This window comes from Podarcis liolepis (genome assembly GCF_965112155.1).
Source record: "Podarcis liolepis genome assembly, chromosome: 7".
In the NCBI taxonomy this organism is placed as follows: domain Eukaryota; kingdom Metazoa; phylum Chordata; class Lepidosauria; order Squamata; family Lacertidae; genus Podarcis; species Podarcis liolepis.
This window is the reverse complement of record NC_139561.1, coordinates 36,492,675-36,515,296: the sequence shown is the minus strand read 5'-3', so window position 1 is coordinate 36,515,296 and position 22,622 is coordinate 36,492,675. Positions and strand designations below refer to the sequence as shown.

Genomic DNA, 22,622 nt, shown 5'->3' with positions numbered 1-22,622 from the left:
GGCAGGGCGCGCCGCCTGCGGGGGCAGGGCGCTCAGCGTGGGCAGGGGGCAGCCGCGATGGCACCCTGGGGATTGCGCTGCCAGGGGTGGTGCGCTCCCCCCGCACTCCTCTTCCTCCACCAGTGACCGTTACTATACCTTATTAGTCTCAGTGTAATAATAGTTGAAAGGATTTATCTATAATTACTGCATTTCCTCAAATCTATTGCTCACCTTTTTTGGCCAAAATTAAGGTGCACAATAGATTTGATGGCACATTTACATTCGCCAGCAAATACTTTTTTTGGTTTCAAGGTTTTGAAAATTGAGGTATGCATTAGATTCGATGGCACATTAAGATTTGAGTAAATATGGTATTCAAAACATAATAATACTTGAAATGACAAGAGGCTTCTCTATCTATCAAGTAGTTGCTTACCTTTGCTATTTGATCGAATTTCCCAAAGAGTTCATTCAACATCACCACGAGCTCTTTGGGAGAGCAGTCACTTGCCAGACGAGTGAATCCTACAATGTCTGCATACAAGATGCTATGCAAGGAAGCCAAAATCAATTAAATTGTTTCTCATTTTCTACATCAGTGATGTAGATATTTAAACTTCATGGACATTAGCTAAGAACTGCACACATATGCACCAAACTATGGGTTACATCCAATGTTAGTTCCACTCAAGAATAGGCCCATTGAAATTAATGGATGACCAAGTTAGGCAAAACTAACATTGACTACAACCCTTTAATCATCTACTCTATTCCTCACTGAAATGGCTCCCCTGGTTTCTGACAGCAAATGATTCACATGCAAAACTCACTTGCTCTCTCCCCCCCCCCCAAGATCAACTGTCCATCATTTTGATCGTTGGGATATACAGCCTTTAAGAGTGATATATGCTCCGATGTTTCACATATTCCACTAAGACTAGGGCAGTGTTTCCCAACCTTTTTTGGGCAAAGGCACACTTGTTTCATGAAAAAAATCTCGAGGCACACCACCATGCCAGATGGGGAAAGGTCACTTTTTACTTATGTAAAAAAAAATAAAAAAATAGTAACAGCATAGAAGGTAATGGTTAGGCTAGCATCCCTCTTCCAAATATGCTAGGTTTTTATTTGCAGGGACTGTTCTACATGGGAAAGCATTCAGCACTGTCATTCTCCCATCTGCCATCTGAATTGGTACTATTCTGGGTCAACTTACTCTGCTGCATGTGTAGATGAAAATGGCACCAAGTGTGGGGGAGGGGGCAGAACAGGTTTCAGATACAGAATATTAAGCATACACGTACTTCAGATTGAACTGGTTGCTTGCTTTGCAAGTTTTCATTTCCCAAATGACTGCCTTGGCAAGCGCAATACCTACCAGGCTCAACGCCGGTCTCGCGCTGCCGCTTCCCGCACTCTCAAGGAGGAAGGCGTGAAGGGAATCCTGAAGGCGCGAAAACCTCGCGCATGCGCAGGCCTTCCGCCAGCGACAGCCCAGTAGGCCGGCCGAAGCGAGTGGCGATGGGATGTGGGAGGGAGCTCGCTCGCTCGCCGCCCCGCGTGTGCCTATGTGGGGCACGTTACAGCCCCGTGACGTCAGCGCCACGCAGGCAGCCAGGCAGGCAGACGGCGAGAGCCCCGCGCTGGGCGGCCTCTCCTCGCCGCCGCCGCCCCGCCTCTCGCCGCCCGACTCGCCCGCCTCCCTCCCACGGCACACCAGGCAACGTCTCACGGCACACTAGTGTGCCACGGAACACCAGTTGGGAAACACTGGACTAGGGCTTTTAGTGTGGCAGCATCTGCCCACTGGCTTCTAATAGACATCAGGGAGGCACCTACGGTACTGAAGCTCACCTGTGCACCCAGGCTTTCCCTTGAGGGGTGATCCAAGTGTGTTGATCCAATATAGGGCTGCCATATGTCTGGAATATCCCGGACACAGCCGAGATTCATCTGTCAAAAATAGCACCCGGATGGATTTTTTGGAAAGCGGCAAAAATGTCCAGGAAAACCTGGGTATATGGCAGCCCATATCGGAAGTGGTGGTTGGTTGGTTTGTTGTTGTTTTTTTGCAATTTTCCTAAAAAATAGGTTTTAAACTTCTTTTTATATATATATTTTGCAAAAAAAAAATGCTCCCCCCCAAAAAAAAGAACTCTACAACTTTGGCCCAAATATAACTTCGGCATTCTATTTTCCATTTGTTTTATGCATAAAATTTTATCGATTTTATCCTGTTCTTTGCCATGTTTTGCTTAATGCCGGTGGCACAGAATTTGTTGCAAAACAAATAAATGGCAAGAACTGGATTGTGTCTCTAGTATACGGGGGCAACAGAATGAACTATTAACAGAACCAGAACGAGTTACACAGCTCACCTAACATTCTGGTGCCGTTTCACATACAGGCTGTGGAAGTTGTTGTCATGCTTCTTCCTGTCATTGGTTTCCTTCAGGCGTTCTATGATGGCTAGTTTCATTCCCATAGAGATATGAGCCGGCAGTATCGATAAAAGCAAGCTTTCCTAAGAGGGAAGAGCAGGTCTTATTCATTTTGCTTTATTAGCACTTATGCCACACCCTTTAAGAGTAAATACCTGCAAGAGCACCTTGTCTCATATACATCCTCTAAACTAAAGCACTTCAATCTGTGCAGCTAGCTGTGTTATAAGTAAAACAGGTAAAGGTACCCCTGCCCATACGGGCCAGTCGTGTCTGACTCTAGGGTTGTGCGCTCATCTCACTTAAGAGGCCGGGAGCCAGTGCTGTCTGGAGACACTTCCAGGTCACATGGCCAGCATGACGAAGCTGCTCTGGCGAGCCAGCACTAGCGCAGCACACGGAAACACCATTTACCTTCCCGCTATAAAGCGGTACCTATTTATCTACTTGCACTTTAAGGGTGCTTTCGAACTGCTAGGTGGGCAGGAGCTGGGACCGAGCAACGGGAGCTTACCCTGCCGCGGGGTTTCAAACCACCGACCATGCGATCGGCAAGTCCTAAGTGCTGAGGATTTACCCACAGCGCCACCCGCGTCCCTTGTATTACAAGTACTTGTAAAAAATGATATCTTAGTGTGACTGCACCCACACTTTGGAACTCCCTGCCTATTGAAATCAGGCAGACCCCTTCACTGTACTCTTTTTCAGCACCTGCTAAAAACATTTTTTCTTAAAGTCACGTGCAGAATGGTGACATGAATTTTAACTCATTTTTTTAATTTTTATTTTATTTAGCTTGTTTATTTAAAAAAATGTTTTAAATAGTTGTTTTTACTGATAATTTCATTGTTTTTATTATTATTATTATTATTATTATTATTATTATTATTATTATTATTAAACTGCTTACAAGATTGTTGCTTTTTAAGAATCAAGTGGTTTATAAATGTTATGCCCACTTAAGGGGCTCCTTACAATATGTCCACCTTACAATTCTATTTAAAAAAAGGAGGAATCAGAATGACAAAGCGTCAAGGTCTGCAGTCAAAAGCCACAAAAACATTGCCTACCTCATAAAGTTCTGAGAAATGCAAAGTAACACTAATATTTTTTTAAAAAAACTAAAAACGTCAGTGTTAGTGGTGGTGAGGGTCATAGAAATGGAAATAATAAATTGTTGTGCCGGAAAGGTGCTCATTAATTCAGCCAAAAACATGGTCCAATGTTCTGTTACAATAGAAGTTTTGGAATGAGTTCAATTACAGTGGTTTTACTCCAGCCGTTTTGCAGACTCCTTTTGCACATGTATGGGTGTCCTTTGGTGAGCATGAACAACTGAATACTTCTAAGTACGACCCATTACAGAACTTGTTGACAAAGTGATGATCTCCTGGTACGGCTGAATGATGACTTTAAAAGAGCTAGAAAGTGTGTAGGTATTTAAAGCATTGATTCACTCACTTGCTGCCTCTTTTCAATCTTCAGCTTCATTTGGACTTGGATGCACTTTAAAGTATATCTGTACAGATCCCACGAGGCATCCTGCATCTGATGCTTGTGGAACGCACCCATCAGGTTACCACAGAGAAAAATGAAAGCATTGGCAAGCACCTGAGGAAATAAATAAATGCCCCAACATCACAAACTCAAAGTTTTATAAGTGAAATAATCTGTGAACTTTATTAAGGCTAAATCAGCTCGTTTTCTGTTCTCTTACCCAGCACATGACAAGAGACTCCTGGCCCAAGTTTCATTACCCAGTCAATACAACTGCACATTATATGTAAGTTTCCATACTCCTGCACCAGCTGTTGTTTCCCCCAAAGTTAGCTAGATATCATGAGGTTATTTTGCTTTATTGGATGTATCTACGTGGTGCCAATAGTGAACTGGGAATATCGTTAAGGGCTCCAGCTTCGCTCCTTCTCTAGCACAAGGGGGAGCAACAAACCATGGTTCCTGGCTTAGTGGTATGTCCTAACCAGGAATCATGATTCGTTTTGCTCCAAACAAACTATGATGTAAAGTCAAGGTTTGATTTCTGTTTACCAGTCATGGTTTGCTTCAATGGACCAGAGAACATGGCCTCAAATGCTGATCTCAATGTTCGAGCAGGCTAATACTGGTGCAGGCCGTTATTCAGATAATCTGGTACCATATGAAAAGCTAGTTCATAAAGGAAGTGAAAGTGATCCTTCAAAATCAGGGGTGGGGACCCTTCTCTTGCTAGGAAGCCAGATCCTTACGTCCCCACCCCAGCTGGGCCAAATCTAACAGGTGGGTGGAACCGTCCCTCATCTGATATCACTGTGGAATCAGGCGATGCTGCACTTTGAAGTCCCATTGCCGGGACTTCAAAGGGTAGCATGAACAGTTTGAAAACCCTTTTGCAAACATTCCTGCACTGCTCTTTGAAGCCTCTGGTTTTCACAGGTTCAAGGAGCAGTGCTGAGAGGAAGAAGAGGTAGCATGTTATGGAGAAAAAAGACCCTTTGCCTAAGACCCTGGAGAGCTGCTGCCAAGAAGAGTAGACAACACTGGCTAGGTAGACAAACAGTCTGATCTGATATAAAGAAACTTCATGAGTTGCTTCCTAGAGAAGCCTCCCCCACTACAAACACACACAAACACACAGGAGAGGCATTGATCTTGGAATATGAAGGAATGAGGGAAGATCAATGGACTCAATAATGCCGCTACCCATCAAACAAAGATCCTGAAAAGTTTTGAGTGTGGATAGTGACATATAATATTCCAACAAGTAGGCCTGCAAAAAAAATCAGGACTGTCTCTCCACAATTTTGCATTTTAGGGTTTTTCTGTCTTACTTCTGTGATATATTGCAATCAGAACTATATGCTCCATGTGCCAAACCTTAATCTTTCAATATCTGTAGGGTGATGTAATTTTTTCACCCCATTTGAACCTGAAACAAAAAAACCCTTCTACTCTCTTCCTTGACTGGCTATAATAGGCAAAGTTTATTTCCTTTTAACAAGCCCTTTGTAGAAAAGGTGTGCTTCCTCTCGAACTCAGGTACGAACGCAACACTCATTTAGAAATTGTGAAAGAGATTGTGCTTGTTCAGTTGAAAGGTAATTGGGGAGAAAATTAATGAGTGTATAGAGGCAAGCACTTGTGATGGTGAACAGTCAGGCAGCAAGAACATTGCTTTGAGAAGGACCATGATCTAATAGCCAATATTAGCAAACTGAAGCAACATCCAAGCCTAAGGAAATTAAATCATCTACTACAGTATTCTGATGAGCTCCAATATATACACTGTAACTGAGACAAAAAGGAAATTACATATTTTAATAACTTGGGCAGGTTCTCTCCCCACCCCCTTTTTATGCTGTTAGCATAGGGGGAAATTTAACCAACAAAGAAACAAAAGACATAGCAAATGTTACAAAGGAAGGTTTAATAACCTAAGAAGAGCCTGCTGGATCTGGCCAATGGCCCATCTAGTCCAGCATCTTGTTCTTGCAGTGGCCAACCAGATGCCTGTAGAAATCCACAAGCAAAAGCAGAACACAACAGCCCTCTCCCCTCCTGCAGTTTCCAGCAGTTGGTAGCATTGCTGCCTCCAACTGCGTGAGCAGAGCAGAGCCATTGTGGCCAGTAGCCATCAATAGCCTTATCCTCCAATTTGTCTAATCCTCTTTCAAAGTCATCCAAGCTGGTGGCCACCATTGCCTCCTTGTTCCATCTGTTGAACAACTTTTTCTCTTTTTGCAACCCAGAAGAAACCATAAACTGTAAAAGCGTCCTTGGCATAAAGGAGGAGGGCAGGCTACTAATAGCTGGGCCCATTCTGTATATCCAGACGGCAGGTTGCTCAGCAATGGTAGCTACAGAATTTTGAATGCGAAGGCTTCAGAATATCCCCTAGAATAGCTAGGGGGAAGGATGACGGAGCTACAGATAGGACTTCTCATTTATGGGTTTTGCTAGCACCCAGTAACTAATTATGAGACCAGGAATGAATTTTCCTCCAGGCAAGTCAAACTGGCTAGCAACTCAAGTGGAGGGTTGGTTTTGTTGTTGTTTTGTGTGTGTGTGTGTGTGTGTGCGTGTGCACACGAGTCTTGGCTCTCTTTCACAAGTCATCCTAAGCTTTCTGGTTTGAACCTGCCTTCTTTGCTGGTGGTACATGTTGCCTAATTCACATAGGTTGACTGGAGGGGCTGTGAAACGGACAGTTCCTGCCTTCAGTCAAAGAGTTGGCAACAGGGAGTTGACTTGTAGCACTCAAGCAGGCAGGAATTAGCAACATGTGCCAATTGTTATTAATCTAGATAATAGATTAAGTTGTCAAATAACATTCATCATTTGTGATTTACAGTTTCGTAGGGAGAACATGCTACAGGTTTTAATTCTCCTCTTCCTCTCCAGTTTACAGAACTACGGTGGGGCTAATTTTAAATCCCCTAAAAGCATTTTTTAAAGCCTAAGCATTTCCATCACTGTCACTTTGGCTCAGTTCAAACATCATGTCCAACCATGGTTTGCACGAATAGTGCTGCGAAGTTCAAAACATGGTTTAAAAATAACCCTTCTGGATCAAGCCAAAGGCTAATTTAGTCCAGCATCCTGCTTTTGACAGCAACAAGTCAGGTGCCTTTGAAAAGCCAAGTACCAGACAATGAGGGGAATAACTCTCTCCCACTGGTGTTGCCCAGCAAATGAGGTTCAGATACACACTGCCTCTGATGCTGAAGGAGGCATATAGCCATCATGATGAGTAGCAATGCATAGCTTCCCCTGTGGATTTCCCCCCCTTAAACCTTTGGAAATTATGCTTTTGGAAGCTCATCTGTGGTGCTGCCCCTGCCCCCAATTTATGTAGTTACAGCTGGTGCCATCTCTTTTTGCTTTTCAACAGGAGCTGAAAACATGGTTGTTTACATAGGCATTTACAGGATATTAGCATCTAGACTGAGTGCTAAGTTGTAGTTTGGCAGTGTTGATCAATTGGCTTGCTTTACCTGCCCTTTGTTTTACTGTGATTATATTGATTGTACCCTGTTGTCGCTGGGATCACTTGTGATGAAGGTCCAGTGAGAAATCTTCAGTAGATAAATACATTTAAAACTGCTTGTTTGGTTTCCTCTCTCTCTCAGCACTCTACTTCACTTGTTTACTCTTCACAAGTTTACTGTTTACACAAGTTCACAACCATGGTTTGTCAATCCACACATCATGCCAAAACCTAGTTGGTTAGTCAGCCATGGATTCCAATTCTTGTTAGCCAACTGAAGGGCATGGTTTGGCAATTCTGACATCACTGCAATCCATAGTTTAATGTCCTTAACTATGGCTTGTCATGATTTCTGAACCAATCCAGAGCATAAGACTATGCAAGATCTGGCCATTGGTGTGGGGTGGAATCCCCCCCCCCCAGTGCTTTCTTTTTACCATGGAAAGTGTTCCATTGCTTAAGATCAACAGTAACAATGAATGGATGACAATGGCAAATACAAAATTTGGTAAGCTTGTCAGTTTCAAAATTTTGTTACTTTGCTTACTAAAATAAACATGTTGAATTAGATCACCCTATGTTGTGAATTGCTCTGTGCAAATTATCCAAATTTTCAAAGGAATTTTCCTTTCCCCCCCACCCCTGGAAAACCAGCATGACTGGCTCTGGCCTGTTGTTAGCAAATCAAAGAGGCAACTCTGATAGCAAAACAAGAAGGATCACTATATTAGTGTAGTCAAGCAAAAATCCCACTCCACTTTGTAACTACAACATTTTAACAGTTAAACAATTCTTACAGCCATTCAGATGTCAGCTTATTCTAAGTGCTTTCTGCCCCTTTAACTCTGCAGGGGTGATGTTGGTAGACTTAAGACTGAGTCAATTTGCGGTTACTAACAACTATAAAGGAAAATGTTTTATTTTATTTGATGTTATGTTTCCTCTAAATCCCGGAATGACTATACAATGAATGGGCTGGAGAAAACTTTTAAACAAATGAGTACATGCATTTAGTGGTTCGGTGATGTATTTGGTTTTAGAAGAAAAATCACATCATTCTCCAGGTTTGAAATACAGCCAAAACTATGACCAGGGAACTTAAAGAAAGCTTATAGAAAGCATTCAAAGCTGAACTAGTCCACAGTTGCCGATCCAGGCCACATTAAGCAATATGTGAATTTCTCACATATGGATACAGGTAACGGTAACCAGTTCTTCCTACCACATTCCACACTCCAGTGGAATATATGCAGGCATTCAACACAATAAACCCACCCAAGGCTTATAAATAACCATGCACTGGCCCAGTTAAGACAAACAAACAAGAAGAGGTATGAATGAGCTTTTTGGTAACTCATGCAAGCACTTTCTCCCTACGTTAGGAGTGGGGAACCTTTGGCCCTCCAGACTATGCTGAACTAAAACTCTCCATCAGTGCTAGTAGACATGGCTGATGACCAGGGGTGGTGGAAGTTATAGTTCAGCAACACCTCAAGGGCCAAATGTTCCCCATACCTGCCCTACATGATGTGCCTGAATACAATGCAGAAGAATTCAATGTACCATAGCTTCTCATGGCATCTTAATCAACAACCTTTGGTCCACATTATACATTTAAAGCACACAGCTTCCCTCCAATAATCATGGGAACTGTAGTATACCTCCACTCCCCAGAGCTACAATTTCCAGCAACCTTAGCAAACTCCAGTTTCCACAATTCTCTGGAGGAAGCCATCTGCTTTAAATGTATGGTTTGGATCTGCTACAAGTTTCAGATCAAGACAGGATGCTTAAATGAACTATACACACCCTCAGCCGCCTCCTCACACGCCTGGCCAAATCTGGAGGGCAAACACTGTACACATGCACTGAAGCGAAAATTAAATAAGGAAAGGAAAACAGAATATGGCAGGAGATCCCATCTTAGAACTCTTACATAATGTGCAACTTAGCCCCAACATTCTCCAAATATCAGCCCCCAATGTATCTTCCTGGAATTCTGACAAACATACGTACATACACATACACCCACAGCCCCCCCCCCCCCCCGCTGAATGGATCTCTGAGGAGAAAGTATCTTGAAATGAGGAGGAAATTGTTGTTAGAACCCATTTCTTGTAAAGACTGAAGTCAATCAAGTGTGATTCAGGGTGTCAAATGAGCATTTAATATAAAGGAGATGCCTCAAAATGTGCAAGTAATCAAAATTCAAAGGAAAATTGTTCCCGAAAAAAATTGTTAAGAGATTTGTCAAAGAGAAGAAAGGAGAGCAAAGTGTTAAAAAGAAGGGCTTGCATCATTTCACTAAGCAGCAATCATTTGGGGAAGGAAATGGGTTACCTCACCCTTCGAGACATGACGCACACACCTCAACTATGTGGATCCTGAATCAGAGAGGCTTTGCCCCTTTACACCGAGCTGTTTATCAGATTTCAAAAGCTTCATGACTAGACCCCTGGTGCTTGCCAAGCAATTGTGAAAATTCACTGGCAGGGTGCAACTGGCGCACAGGCCAGTGTTACAAAGCCATGAGAATTTCTCTTTCCCTTTTCCAAGCAATTTAGGAACACACCCAACCCTCTTCATGAAAAGCCAAACATTCCCTCTCGGTATTTATCATGAATTATGACATTGTGAAGAGGATTCTGGATCGCCCAGCAGGAAACATTTTGCTTTAACTGAAAAATAATAATTTTTTAAAAATGAGATACAAATGCAGGACTCGTGCACTCTACTCTACACTTCACAATCTGCTTCCCAAAACAATTTTACTGTCACTTCAGGTAAAAAAAATTCAGTGGGTGCGATTCAATTCAGCAGGTGCATGATTAAACTTTCTGTACTCTGTGTCCAAATTCTGTAACTCTGACAGACACACACACACACCAGAAGAAAAGAAAAAAAGAGTTTTACAGCCTGACTTCCTAGACCGATATTGGTTTTACTGCTTGATAAATTTGTCCAAGATTCTTTCTGGCTCCTGGAAAGAATGCCACCAGCTTTATGAAGCCAACAAATGGGACACAGCCAATATCCACATGGAAGAACAACAAAGAATAAATATACACCCAGAAAACAACACACTATATCCCAAGACAACAGAAAAGCACAACACAGCTATTTCTAACTACCACTTATTCTTCTAACATACAAGACACAAATAAAAGTTGTATTTTAACTGCTTAACTAAACCAACTAAAAACATTTTGATCGACTTAAAAGGCAGCCCAGTTAAACTGGGGAAGTCCTTATGAAACCTCTTCAACTGGGCTATGACACACATGTGCATTAATAACAAAGTATTCTTCTAGCTTCTGAAATTTTCTTTTTTGTCGATATGTTTAGCTAAATCCAGGTTTTAACCCCTACAGCCCACCTGAAAATTGCTGAGAGCCTCAGCAACTGTATTTATCCTATTTATTTACATATTTAAGGAGCTCAATGGTTCTCTCTCCCTTCTCATTTAATCCTCAAAGAAACACTTTGAGGTAGGTTAGGTTGAGAGGGAGCGATTGGCCCAAGGTCACCCAGTGAGCTTCAAGGCTGAGTGGGAATTTGAACCCTGGTCTCCCAGGTCCTAGGTCCAGCATTCTAATCATTCCACCACACAGGTAATGGACCACAATGACTTTTCAGCCAGCTGTAGCATTTGTTAACATCTAATCCAGCATCCTGTTCTCACGGTGCACCACTAGATGCCAGAGGGAAAGGCACAAGCAGGGAAAGAGCAGCACAGCCCTCCTGTGGCTTCCAGCAATTGACATTCAGCAGTATTGCTGCCTCCCAACTGTGGAGGCAAAGCATAGCCATCATGGCTAGTAGCCATTAAGGGAATCAAGAGCCCTCTCCATGAATTTCTCTAATCCTCTTTTAGAGTCATCAGGGTTGGTGGCCATCACTGCCGCCTGCGGAAGTGAGTTCCATAGTTTAACTAAGCGTTGCATGGATAAGTATACTTTAGTTTCCCTGAATTGAATCTTCCAGTGTTGAACTCCACTGGGTGTCCACGGCGTCTCCCTGATCAAAATGCACATGTTGCAATCATATATACAAACCTTTGCCTTACCTGCCGTGGAAGAGTTGGGTGGTTCTGCTTGTTTTGCGCTACAGCGATGCTCAGGACTACAATATGGGAGAGCGCTGAAACGCTGCTGACAATCACAGCATCTCTCATTCCCAAGGGAAACATGGTATAAGCCGTGAAGATGATGAACAGAAAGAATGGCACCTGTTAAAAAGAAACGAGATCCTTGATGTTTTCCAAGCACCTGTCAAAAACTACGGAACAAATGATAGGTTTCGAAAGAACAACGGAAGCGGTGAAGGAACCAGTACTCAAAAATGCTTTCAGGGAACTGGGTAAGAACAGCACAACTCCCACTTCTATAAATGGGTTAGGGAAATCACTGTGTTAATCAGAAACCTAGGTAAAAGGCAGGTAAAAAAGGTAAAGGGACCCCTGACCATTAGGTTCAGTCGTGACCGACTCTGGGGTTGTGGCGCTCATCTTGCTTTATTGGCTGAGGGAGCTGGCGTACAGCATCAGGGTCATGTGGCCAGCATGACTAAGCCGCTTCTGGCGAACCAGAGCAGCGCACTGAAACGCCGTTTACCTTCCCACTGGAGCGGTACCTATTTATCTACTTGCACTTTGACGTGCTTTTGAACTGCTAGGTTGGCAGGAGCAGGGACCGAGCAACGGGAGCTCACCCCGTCACGGGGATTCGAACTGCGACCTTCTGATCAGCAAGCCCTAGGCTCAGTGGTTTAGACCACAGCGCCACCCGCGTACAGGACAACAATCAATAAACTGGGACACAAGCCCAGCAAGACAGAGGTACAGATGAAGGGTACTTCATCTATCTGAGGAGTTAGCATTCTGGATAGGGTTGCATTCCATCTAGTTATTCTTCTGATCTAATGGGCAGTGTATTATAGGCCAAAGTATCTCACTGAACGGGGGGGGGGGCTTGCCTCCTCTCTTACCCCACCCTCCCATCTGCTCTCCAAAGATCCAGAGAGATATCTCCTTTTACCACACCCAGGCATATACAGGAATGTTTTGTATATGCCCTTTGCAGTCAACCAATCAAATCTTCCTGCCTGCTCTTTTCCCTCCCTTTCTATCTCCAGTTTGATGAAACATTTCTCCAAGGCACACCCACATCTGTAACTCTCAATGGTGCCCCTAATTGCTCATAATCAAAGCAGCATTAATTTTGCAAATTGATGTCATAATTAAATGATTCCCCCCCCCACTGCAGGTGATTAGCCATGCCCATTTGCATAATGAGTAGTGTCTGGGGATATTCAGACAGCCCCAGATTTGAAGGCAGTTGTGTTTTGTTTTAAAGCATGCATTTTTAAATGAGTGTATATAAACACAGCAGAAACACATCCCTTCCCAGAGCCAGTGGGCAGAATATTTGGACTTGGGCTAGAGAAACCCAGGTTGCAATCCCTGCTCACCCATGAGGCTCACTGGGTGACCTTTCATCAATGGCTCATGGGAGAGGTTAGATGAAGACATACCCTATCTTTAAAAAGCACATTCAAAATACAGTCCCCTGAGTCCTGGGAACTGTAATGTACCCCCTTCACAGAGTTACATTTCTCAACACCCTTAACGAACTAGTTTCCAGGACTCTTTGGGGGGAATGTGCTTTAAAGATATGGGGTGCATGCAGCCCAAGATTTTGGAGGAAGCCTGACCCTATTCAATGCCGTGAGCAGCCTGGAGGAAGGAGCAGATGACAGATCAATAGATAAAAATTAAAATACCTGTTCCCATGCAGCAAGTTGAGGAGTCTTCCCTGCGGCAAAAACAGAGACATATCCTATGGCCAGCAAGCAGATCCAAATCACAACAGCAAACAATTTCAGCCGACACCAAAAGAAGTATTCGAGGTAAACCAGAACATACATGACTATGAAAATTATGAGTGCTGTGCCGACTGTAATAAGGTAGGCAAGATGATCTCCTGGTGGCTGATAAAAAATAAAACAAAAGTCACCAAAACACATACCACAGACTGTATGCATGTTCTCATTCTTCCATAGCACAATCTCCCAACAACCTAAACTTTTAAAGGCATCAGAACTTCATAAACTAAAGCACACTCACAAGAAGCTCCCTTTGTCTGACCTGGTATATCTGATCATCTACCCTAGAAGCAGAGAACCCTCTCTGTATGTTGTTGGGACTACAATTCCCATCATTCCTGGTCACAAGGGAAGGAATTTGTTTCAGTTCGAGACTATGAAATTTGAACTTTCCAAAACAATATGCGAACCAAAACATACTTATTCTCCAAAATCCATACTTATCCAAATTCTGTGATGCAGTTATCCAGCCAACAAGTGTTTACAAATATATGCATATATAATGGGAAAGCATGAGAAAATGAAGGTATCAGTGCAAATAATGTACAAAATGCACTATTTTATAGAAAATTGCTTTTAAAAATGTGCACTTTAGTCAAAATTGCATATTAAAATGTGTCTATTAGGGAATAGCACACATTTAAATGCTGTTGAATTTTCATATGGATTTTTTTTTTTAATTGAAAAATTGCAAATTGCTTCAAAATGTGGAGAACTGAATTGACTATTGAAAAAATGAGAAACTGGGAGATCCTTCCATTTCTGCTTTGCAACTTTTAAACTGGAAATCCCACTGGCTCTGTTAGTGCAGGTCAGAACCTATCCCTCACTGCCAGGATAAAAGTATAACTCCTACTACAGCAACAAAACCTCACATTGTATAAATACTTCAAGTATTCACGACTTGGTATTCACAAGCAATCCCCACTGATAGTATTGTATTCTGGTAACAATTAGATTTAAGCCCGGTATTGGACTCTAAAGCTCCTTAGAAATGTGCGGCACCTTAGCAAATCCTCCCTCTCCCCCTGTGTACTGATCTTAGTTTTTCTAGGTGTTTTTGGCTGCTACGAATGAATGCACACTGACCCGAACTAGCACAACTGGAAAATGAAGCATCTGGTGCCCCTCTTGCTACAAATCCCTTTTATAACCTAGAGCAAATTACTTTGGGACTTCATTCCAGAGCCCGAAGAGCAAGAACAGAGGCATCTGTATCTACTCACATGCTGGGTGAGGAGAACGACGATGAGGGTCACACAATAGGCAATGACGATGAAGAGCAGGAAGAAGAGGAGGGGATGCTGTTGGCTTGAGTAGCGGTACTTCTCGTACAAAGGGTCTGTTATCTTGCAGCCTTCATTCTCGTTGAAGAAGTATTTGCCTTTCGCTGGCATCTTAATTCTGGCTGGGCCACGGTGGTGCCTCTCCCCCTCGTGATAGGCAGGGCAGGTCTGCGCTGCTCCAAGTAGCCACCTCCGGTCAAGTAGCTGCTGGGTCTGCCTTGTTTGGCCACATCAGCAGACTCGCGCTCTGCGCTCGCATCTCTTATTATAAGCATTAAGTCCTCCAGATCTCAGCATAAATTGGAAGAGAAGCACCCTCCTCCTCCTCCGCTCCCAAGCCATGTGCTACTCATCAACAGTTCCACACATGGTGTCCACCCCCCCCCTTCTTCTTCCAGACTTGATTGCTATTTGTGTTGCGGATGGGAGGCTGCTTCTATTTCGCCGTGTTCATTCAAACATCTTGCACAAGCTGTCAGTTATTCCCTCAGATTACTGCTTTGTAGGGCAAACTGCAGAGGAAAGACAGAGAGGGATAGGGTTTTGTGCATTTTTAAAAATGTTTCAAGTATAGCAGGTGCGTCTTTGTCTAAGAAGAGTGCATGTTCCACAGCCCCAATAAAGTAAATATTATTTAACAACAAGGGCAAAATACACACACCTTTTCTCCTCTCAGGATGAGTGAGTCACAACAACGATCCCTTTAAACATGATGCTCATCTTATGGTAACAAAATACTGTAACATTGTTGTCAGCGAATGATTATTACTCAACCGTTTTTCTCCTGCAATATTCAGTATTGTAGTCATTTTCATTCATCCTGCCATTATCCACCCTCACCCACTCCAAGTACATTGTTAAAAGGTTCATGGGAAATATTAGAGCAGCCTTGTATTTAACAAGACACCCAGTAGTCACAGGCAACCAGCAGTTCCACGCAGGCAAGGGATTAAAGACACAAGAAGAGCCCAACTGGATCAGGCCAGTGGCCCATCTAGTCCAGCATCCTGTTCTCACAGTGGCCAACCAGGTGCCCATGGGAAACCCGTAAGCAGGACCTGAGCACAAGAGCCCTCTCTCCTCCTGTGGTTTCCAGCAACTGGTATTCAGAGGAAAGTTGGACCAAGGAGAGGTAAGCAAGTAGGTAAGTGGGGGAAGAAACTGATCATTCCATCCCTCCTCCACTTGGTGACCATGCTGGCCAAGGAGAAGGATAAACCATGACAAGCAAATTGGTGGAAGAGGAATATCCTCCACCAATTTGCTTGACTGAAGGCAAATTTTTTCACTAGCCAACTTAAGAAGCTTGTAGCCTGCATGCCCATGCTAGATGTGGAAGAAGCTTCTTTTCTTCCTCTAAAGCCAAAATGGAGAAGGGGGAAAACTTTGTGGTGGGTTCCAAGGCTGTATTAGAGATGTCACCTGGTTAAAGAAATTTTGGCTGATGAATCATGTGGTTTTAAGTCTATCCATTAATGTCTCTCTGTGTGTTGAAACAATAGTTTCGAATCAATGAAATAACTATTTTGGATGGTGTGTCATAGCAGACATAATCAACAAAAAGGGATTTATCCTGTGTTCAAGAGAAGGGAGGATGCCTCTTCTGAGATGGGGCTTTCCATCTGCAGCTTTTCTAGTGTGCTGTTTTTAAGTATTAGTATTTGGTAGAGAAAACTAAAATGCATTGATTAAACTAAACTTAAATAACCGTTGACGCCCTAGAAAGTACATTTATTTTGTTCTGACATTTCTATACTGTCCAGCCAACTGTGTCCTCACAACAGTTCACAATTTCATACTTTAACTATCCAGTCTGGACTAGAAATTTAGGGGATAGACAGACTCTCTTCTATGGGATTAGCATTTAGTTCTAGGGCCCAATTCAAAGCACCCATGTTAGTGTTCATAGCCCTAAATGAATCAGGCCGCGAATACCTGAAAAACCACCTCCTTCCCTACAGACGTCCTCAGGTGCTAAGACTGGTAGAGGGGCCCTCTTGCTAGTTCCTTTACCCTTAGATGTCAGATGATGGCAGCCTGGGAGTGGGCATTCTCTGGTGGCCCCAAAGTTGTGGAATTCTCTCCTCAGAGGCTGGTCTGGTACCTTCATTATACAAATTTCAGAGAATACTGAAAACACACTTCTTGACCCTGGCTTTTGAAATAAATAATAATAATAATAATAATAATAATAATAATAATAATTATTTTATTATTTATACCCCGTCCATCTGGCTGAGCTGCCCCAGGTACTCTGGATGGCTTCCAACACATATAAAAACATAATAAAACATCAAACATTAAAAACTTCCCAATACAGGGATACATGCGAGATATTTAGGACCCACCTCATTTATGTGATTGCAGGTTGATTTAAACTGTTTCTAACATTGTGTTTTAATTGGTGTAATCAACCCTGGAACCTTAGAGTAAAGGCTGGGTAATTAATAGTAATAATAATGAGACACCTGAGAGGATATTTCTAGTATTCTTTCCATTTACATAGTGAGTGAACTGAGGTTTTCCTAAAGTTACCCCATAGTTTATAACAACCATCCCTGTACGCAAAAGAGAGAGGCTGGTCCCACTGGGTCTTACTCCCAAGAAAGCATGCACAGGATTGTAGTCTACAGCACATTAAAATATTGAACCCAGTTCCTAGTCCACTAACAGTATTCTCTCCAGAATTAACGTACATGTGCAGTTGACTCACAAGCCTAAACCAGGATGGGTGGGGTTCCCCCCCCAACACAGCTGTACCAGACATGAATAGCCAGACTTAAAAAACCCAAAATATAAAACCTGAAGCTGATGGATGCAAACACTGGGAGCAAAATTACTTCCATGGCAACAGCAGCATTACATGAACAATGGACAATGAACAAATTACGGTTCTCTAGTAATAACCAATAGCTTTCAAAAGTGGGTCAATATATGAAATCCAGTACCAGGAAAGATTTCCTATAGGAAGTAAGTGATCTATAGGGAGGGGGCAAGTGAAAAAAGAGGGCTAAGCATGGCTTGAGAAGAACTTGAGGACTTGGTATTGTAACTGCAGCTGCTTTGGTACAAAACATCCATCTCCATGGCACCCCTTGGCTCCAATTCAATAGGAAGAGAGCCCCAGAAGAAAACGGGTAAGCAAAACCAGATGTAGGCCAGTTATCTGCCAGTGATAAAATGGTTACTTAAAATATACAGGAGTACACAATGAGTCCTGCTGATGTTAGCAATGGTACCCAACAGGGCAAGTCCTAAAGGCTGAACCAATTGTTTTGAGGTTTAACTGGAAACAAAAGATCTTGGTCAGGACCCAGAAACCTAGTCTATGTGCACACAAAGATTTGGACAGTGGGGGTTTTGGCTCCCTCTTCCTCTCTGAATAATGAACTCTCATCCAGGAGTGCCCTTCAGATGTGGCTGGATTTCAACTCTCATCGCCCCTACCTAGAATGGTCAATGGTGTGTGATGGGAGCCCTGTTCCCCCTCCCAGAATGGTTTAACAATCCATCCCTCCTTCACAGGGAACTCTGAGAACTGTAGATCTGTGAAGGCAATAAGGGACCCTTAAAAACTCTCAGCACCCTTAGCAGACTACAGCTTCTTTGGGGGAAGCCATGACTGCCTAAAGCGGTATCACAGCGCTTTTCAAAGTGGGATGGTGTGGATGCGGCCAGACACCCTGGATGTGTGTGGGGTCTCGGCATTAATCCTGGCATGTCTGGAGAGAGGAGTCCCACACATGCATGTGTCTACTTCCTCCTCTGAGACAAATGAAGCTGTTGCAGGCAGAAGCACTTCCTGCTGTTCGGAGCTTCTTGACCTCAGACTATAGGAGCCCACACAACAGCTATTTATAAGCAAGGATGAAGCAGACTGTACAGGGAGGGAGTTACCCGACTTGGTGAAATGTTTTGACATTTGATTAAAGCAAAGCCTTACTGACCTTCAGCAATAAAAAAAAGCCTTGATCTTCTTACAATGCCTTGTTTTTAGTTACCCAAAGGCTCATTTATCAACACTAAATTGAAAAGATGAAAGTAAGAGGCCTCCTTTGCCTCTGTCTCTGGGAAAAGCCTCCTCCGACCCTCTTCACTCTTGACTTCTGCACCTGGGCACTCAAATAAGCAGTCCTACAGATAATTAAGCAGACTGATTTCATACTTGAAAACAGGGGTGGGGAACCTTTTTTGGGCCCTGGTGGGAGAGATCTTTATCTGACAAGTGGTTGGTCCCACCCATCTGTCACAGTTGGCCAGTTGGGTGCAGGGGGAGACAGTGACCAAGCAGGATTAAACTCCTACCCATCAGCTGAGCTTCTCAAGGGAAGTCTCAGAAGCGGAGTTCACACATTACAGTAAACCATGATTAGCAAGCTTACCATGAGAACCAGTGAGGTGGGTGTAGCGGTTGGGAGCACTGGACTAGGACCTGGGAGCCCAGGGTTCAAGTCCCCACTCAGCCATGAAGCCCACTGGGTACCCTGGGGCTGTTCATCTCCCAGCCTAAGCTGCATCACAAGGCAGCTGTGTGAGGGTAAGATGGAAAACGGAAGGAGCACATGCACTACCTTGAGCTTACTGGAGAAGACGTGAGCTGTAAACGCAGTAAACAATAAATAAAGTGAAGAAGGAGCAGGCTGCCATGAAGACTGGCTTAGTGTAACACCTGAACCAAGGCTGTGGCTTTGAGTTTCTCCCCAATGAGCCATGACCAGAAAGAAAGAACAAACCTTGGACTCAGGGTTGTACTTTTTCTTAACCCAGGGGACAAAACCCTCAGTAAAACCAATCAATCGATTTTCTTTCAATTAAATATACAACTATTCTTGCACCACAGGGAGCTGTCATATTTCAGTACGCCACTGGCCTTCTCAAGACAATTCGCCCCCACATGCCTCGTATATTTGTCAGACAAAATACAATACTCCACAAGTTTTAATTTGATTTCCAGCCCACATTTGAATCCATTTATCACACCAAATATTTTCCCCGATCGACATAACCAGCTTCTACATGACTCACGCTGAATTTGACCCTCTGTGGCCCTCTTACATAACCCTTGCAGAGTGCCCCCTTGCGGAATCACCTGTTTGTCACACACAGAACCTGTATCTTCAACACCAGGGAAAAAAACTTTGACTCAGTTTAAAAGACAAGGCACATAAGGACACAAGATGAGCTCTGCAGCATCAGACCAAAAGCCCATCTAGTCCAGCATTCTATTCTCACAGAGGCCAAGCAGATGCCCCAATGGGAAGGTCACAAGCAACAATGCTCTCCCCACTGTGATTCCCAGCAACTGGTATTCAGTGGCACAATGCTTCCGATAGTGGAGGTTGAACACAGCTATTGTGGCTAGAAGCCACTGTCAGCCTTATCCTCCATCCAAGTTGGTGGCCATCGCTACCTCTTGTGGGAGTGAGTTCCACAGTTTAACTATGGAACCTCATCAGGGTCTTGGACAAGAACTTTTCCCTTTGCAAGTGCCCAATGATTGCTTTAGGCACAGCTGGCTTTTGACTGCAAGGCTCTGGAACCCACAAAAAAACACAGAATCTCTCCTGATCCAATAAGGAAGCACTGAATGAAGAAACAGATTTTCGTTTACACAATGGGCACATACAGGAAATATGCAAAGATTGCTATGGGATGTTGAGGACTAAAAATAAATAAATGAAGTGTTGGTGCAGACACAGTAGCAGAGAAAAGCCAATCCAAATTTAACTGAAAGTAAAACAAAGAAAAGGAATTGTACTTTGCTAAGTTTAATCGTTCTCAGAAAAGCAGAAGCTAACAGCTCATCTTTGCAGTCTATGGAGTAGACAGCAGGTCATCACACTTTATGCCTTTTTGTATTCTTCAAATGCACTGTTGGTTTTCACAGGACTGGCAAAGCAGTGGTTCTACTTGTTTATAGGCAAAGGTTAATGCGGACCATAAAATTCTCATAAGAGGAGATCAAAAGGAAACACATCAGTCAAACGAAGAGATGTCCACAAATACATGATATTCCTTCAGTTTTTTGGCTAGCCATTAAATTTACTGTAAAGAATGTATGTATGTATTTATATAAAATATCCTTTTTGTTCCGTCAGCTGAAAATCTCAGAAATTCAATACTGGTTGTGTTCACTCTAAAGCTAATCCATGGTTTGTTAGAAAACCATGGGTTACCCCACAAACAAACCATGGCTTGTTTCTCCAAAATTTCTATTTAATTTTTCAACTACTGGTTACCTCGAACCTTTTCAGCTCTGTGAATGTCTGGTGTGGGATCGCTAAGCAAGCCATGGTTGAAGATGGGTGCTGGGTTTGTATATAATGAAAAACCATAGCTAAAGAAAACCAAGGTTTGTAAGCAGTAAACAACCCATAGTTAAACTGATGGGCAGGATTCACAAATAACACCAAGCCATGGTTTAAAACCATGGATTTGTTTTGTGCATGAACCTCAGCATTATATCACCATAAAGGGTTTTGTTTTGTTTTAATGGATTGGGGATCCCCACCCGCATTCCCAGGTGGGACAGGGGGAGGAAAATATGTGTAACTACTACAGAAAAATTAACCCGAGATGATGATTCTCCATGCAACATTTCACATTGTCTGCCACTTTATTGGTAACCAGTAACTTTGGGAATTCATAATCACACACCTAACTACAAATTAGAGATATGTTGTTGTTGTTGTTGTTGTTGTTGTTGTTGTTGTTTAGTCATTTAGTCGTGTCTGACTCATCATGACCCCATGGACCAGAGCACGCCAGGCACTTCTGTCTTCCACTGCCTCCTGCAGTTTCGTCAAACTCATGCTGGTAGCTTCGAGAACACTATCCAACCATCTCGTCCTCTGTCGTCCCCTTCTCCTTGTGCCCTCCATCTTTCCCAACATTAGGGTCTTTTCCAGGAGTCTTCTCTTCTCATGAGGTGGCCAAAGTATTGGAGCCTCAGCTTCACAATCTGTCCTTCCAGTGAGCACTCAGGGCTGATTTCCTTAAGAATGGATCAGTTTGATCTTCTTGCAGTCCATGGGACTCTCAAGAGTCTCCTCCAGCACCATAATTCAAAAGCATCAATTCTTCGGCGACCAGCCTTCTTTATGGTCCATTAGAGATATATTACAAATTAGAGATATATTTCCACACAAAGAAGCAAGCACAAAAAAAATAAATTAGAGAGCACACAATTAAATGTGTTGTATATTTCATAAGCAGCCATCATCCTGGCTTTTTGATTGGGTTTGACTCATACAGCTTATTGCTGTCAAGACACCCAAGCATGGAGGAATCAGGAATAGGCACAGTATCCATCAGTGTCGTGGCAGAGTGCAGCTCACAGCAGCATGGCCCAGGTTCAAATGGCCCAGGAACCATTCTATCTCCAAAGTAGCATGCTTCTGAACACCCGTTGCTGGGAATTGCAGGTAGGGAGAGCACTGTTGCATTCATGTCCTGCTTGTAGGCTTCCCACAGGCATCTGTTTGGCCACTGTGAGAACAGGATGCTAGACTAGATGGGCCTTTGGCCTGATCCAGCAGGGCTCTTCTCATGATTCTTGTGATCACTGGCCATTGTTGGCCTGCAATGACCCAGGGAGTACCCCATCAAAAACCAAACTATCAAGGTTCTATCGATCTACATGCAGCCAAGGTTGTTGGACGTAAGCTTCGCACCTCAAACGGAAAACTGTTCAACCTACTAACTTCACAATTTGTTCCAGGCAAGAACATTACTTTCATAACAACGATTTTCATAAGCAAGCTAGCTCCAGGGTGCACTGAAGGCTATCGGACCAGTGTGGGAGTCTAATTTGTGCCTTTCCAAGCTTAAGATACACAATTTGTTCGTGATCACCAGGTTCCTCATTATGCCCCATGGATAGATTTTTTTTTTCTCCAGCCAAAGCTAACTTGCAACTGATCTTAACAACTGTTTAAATCAATAACCCCAATTATCCTTTTTAAGTTTCCAGTGACCTATTTTAAAATTCTACTTCTTTGCAAACAGTGTCCTCAAAAGTGTGGTAGCCTTTCATTACCTCTCATA

The 22,622-nt window shown here is 43.2% G+C and overlaps 1 protein-coding gene across 10 annotated transcripts in view; it reads right to left on the bottom strand.

The window, feature by feature from the left end:
• ADCY7 (adenylate cyclase 7) overlaps window positions 1-22,622 on the bottom strand; it is a 79,655-nt gene that overhangs the window by 31,908 nt on the left and 25,125 nt on the right. For 8 of the 10 annotated variants that reach the window (XR_014528528.1, XR_014528529.1, XR_014528530.1 and 5 more), the window contains exons 2-7: window positions 14,517-15,088; window positions 13,189-13,395; window positions 11,474-11,635; window positions 3,885-4,034; window positions 2,361-2,506; window positions 419-530 (exon numbers count right to left, since the gene is read on the bottom strand). Coding sequence is in view for 6 of the 10 variants with exons in the window: in XM_083513587.1 (XP_083369713.1) it covers window positions 419-530; window positions 2,361-2,506; window positions 3,885-4,034; window positions 11,474-11,635; window positions 13,189-13,395; window positions 14,517-14,687 (948 nt within the window). In the remaining 4 variants the exon portion in view is untranslated. The remainder of the gene's footprint in view (window positions 1-418; window positions 531-2,360; window positions 2,507-3,884; window positions 4,035-11,473; window positions 11,636-13,188; window positions 13,396-14,516; window positions 15,089-22,622) is intronic. The other 2 variants (XM_083513589.1, XM_083513590.1) reach the window with 1 other exon arrangement.